Raw genomic sequence first — 3,076 nt, forward strand, 5'->3', positions numbered from 1 at the left:
TGTGGATCGTCCCAGGTCCACACACTGTCCTTATGTAACAGTTCCCGAATAGGTTGACTGTGTTGCGCGAGGTTTGGTGTAAACCTGCCTAATTGGTTTACCATCCCTAAGAATCTACGCACTTCTGGTACGTTGGTAGGGGCCGGAAACTTAACGATTGCCTCGACCTTCCTAGGGTCGGGTCGCACACCAAACGCGTCAATCACGTGACCGACGAAAGTGATTTGATCTTTAGAGAATTCGCACTTCACTTCGTTGAGGGTTAAGCCCGCCTTTTCAAAACACTGAAGTACACGGTCGAGTCTCGCGTCATGTACTTCTTGCGTCGGGCCGAAAATTAGCACGTCATCCATCTGGCAGAGAACACCGGGTATCCCAGTGAGTAGAGTCTCCATCCTTTTCTGGAAATATTCTGGCGCCGATGATATTCCAAATGGAAGTCGGTTGAAACAATAGCGCCCGAATGGTGTGATGAACGTGGTTAATAACCGCAACGACGGAGCCAGAGGGACTTGCCAAAATCCGCTATTGGCGTCTAGTTTTGAAAACACTTTCGCGCCTGTAAGTCCGTGGAGTGTTTCCTCAGTACACGGTAGCTGGTGATTCTCTCTCCTTACCGATTTGTTGAGCTGAGTCACATCTACACATATCCTTACGGTATTGTTTTTTTTAGGAACTACGACTAAACCAGCACAATAGTCTGTAGGTTCATCAACAGGGGAAATAACTCCAAGCGACTCCATTCTTGAGAGTTCATCTTCCACTTTGTCAAGCAACGGTAACGCTATGCGGCGCGGAGTGGATATCGCGAAAGGTTTAGCACCATCGCGTAACTTTGTCTCATATTCCCCACTCATCTTCCCTAATCCATGAAATAGGGTAGGATATTTCTTCCTGTAGTCGCCCGACTGTTGTACGGAAGCCATCATCTTGATGAGATTAAGCCTTTCAATAGCAAGTCTGCCTAATAAAGGTTTGGTAAGTTCTCGGATCACATATATTTCCGTAGATGACTGTGTTTTATCTGTAGCTAACACGCCTATGAACTTGCCTATGACTTTCAAAGTGTTCTGTCCAGCTCCCTGAAGAACTCTGTCTGCCGGCTGTAATTTGTGCATATGTCCCTTACCCTTCACTGCTGTGTAAGTTTTCTCGGGTATAGCAGTCACGTCAGCTCCTGTGTCGATTTTAAATTCAACTTTGTGATCGGCACCGTCCACAGTCAAACTCACCAACCATGGTTTACTTGAGTTATCGTTGATTACTCCAAGGAAATCAAATCCCTGCTCAGGTTGATACTGGTAGACTTCATCCACCGTAGCCTTACATTTCTTGGCGTAATGTCCCATCTTGTGACACTTGTGGCATTCCACATTCGATGCTGGACATTTTTCTCTGGGGTGACCTGGTGACTTCCCACATCTCTGACAAAAGTTATGAGTACTTTGAGTACTTTGATTTTTGTTTGAATGTCTGTTTTGAAAACGACTATTCCCTTGGCTCCCTTGAGTTTGCTTGTAGCTGTGCTTTTTACCAGGGCGATTTTTCTGTCCTTTCTTTATAGCATCTAAACCTACACTCAAGCCGTTTGCTGATCCGGATTCATCTCGGACTACACTCTGTTGTTTTTGGACTGCCTCGCGCTGCCTAACCTGAGTCACCGCTTTCTCTAGGGTCAAATTTGCGTCAAGCTGTAGTTTTTCCGACATTCTACTGTCACGGATTCCCACAACTATTCTGTCCCTAATCATTTCCTCTTTCAATGCTCCATACTCACAATGTTCTATGAGGGTATACAAAGCTGTAATAAAATTATCTGCAGATTCCCCCTCGTTTTGTTTCCTGTGATTGAATTTCGCGCGTTCAAATATGGTGTTCCGGCGAGTGACGAAATGTGCCTGGAACCTATCTACCACAGTTTGGAACGTTTTAGACCCATCCACCGTCAGAGCAAACGAATGGAAAATGTCTTCCGCATCATTCCCCATTGCGTAAATAAGAGTGTTGACTTGTATTGACTCATCCTTCGAAATCAATTCTGAAGCTACGAGAAAACGTTCAAATCTTTTCAGCCACTTTGGCCACTCTTCGGGCTTGGAGAACGTGAAATTTTCGGGCGGCTGTACCTGGTACGTCGCCATTGTTGTCTAAACTCGAAAGTGCGGGAGTTGCGCGAATGGAACAAATGATGGTTATATGAGCAATGTACGGTTAGTCATGCAAGAACAGTCATTTCACAACCTGATGTTACCACATTTCTTCGGTTTTCTGTATCTTCCGCTATTCTGACACCATGTTGTAAAGTGTCGTGAACGACTTCTGACACCATGTTGTAAGTTGTATTCGCCCTAGTTTGTTCGTGATACAGAGACAACGCATGTGGCTTGGTCAAGCCATGCTTTATTCAATTATCGTGACGTAGTACACAATACACAACAATCAGTACATACCGTTATAGTCTGTTTCATAGTAGACTCGCAATAGTCCGCCTATAGTCTGTATCATATAACTATGTATATATGGCTAACACTACAGATATAGGCAGGTTAGAAGTGATTGTGGATAAGTGTTTGGTTACGATCATGATCTTAGCGGGAAATATGCTTTATTTGTGTGTGATATGAAAGTCGATGTTTATTATTATTATCAGTGGGCCGTCGTTCGTCGTTGATGTAGCAAAAAGACCCTGACCCAATTGGAACACCTGGTCTTATTCTCCGTGTACTTTTTTTTCAATTGTCTCCTTTATTCTCCTTTCGATATAGTTCATATTTTGCTGTAGTTTTATTGCCGATTTTGAGTTCGAATAACGTCTTCCTGACACTTCGATATTCTCTTCATTTTGCTTTTGTTTGTCTGGTTCGATATCTATTTACGTATTTATTTGACAGCTACTGTTCAGAGTGGGTGGTACAACGGTTCTCTTATAACCCCCTGTATTTGACAGCTACTGTTCAGAGTGGGTGGTACAACGGTTCTCTTATAACCCCCTGGAAAGGTTTAGACAACCAAATAATCAACCCGAGGTTGACGATTCTCTGTTAAACCCTCCTCGTAGGGGATGACTATATTGTAT

At 43.7% G+C, this 3,076-nt stretch overlaps 1 protein-coding gene across 1 annotated transcript; it reads right to left on the minus strand.

Annotated features, from left to right (window-relative positions):
- Positions 1-101: 101 nt before the first annotated feature.
- On the minus strand, positions 102-2,141 carry LOC110441716 (uncharacterized protein K02A2.6-like; the record flags this gene model as incomplete). Its single annotated transcript, XM_021484937.1, has 1 exon — positions 102-2,141. A coding segment is annotated over exon 1 (2,040 nt), but the record flags the coding sequence as incomplete, so codon positions are not given.
- Positions 2,142-3,076: the final 935 nt, after the last annotated feature.

Source organism: Mizuhopecten yessoensis, unplaced genomic scaffold (assembly GCF_002113885.1).
Source record: "Mizuhopecten yessoensis strain PY_sf001 unplaced genomic scaffold, ASM211388v2 scaffold716105, whole genome shotgun sequence".
Classification (NCBI taxonomy): Eukaryota; Metazoa; Mollusca; class Bivalvia; order Pectinida; family Pectinidae; genus Mizuhopecten; species Mizuhopecten yessoensis.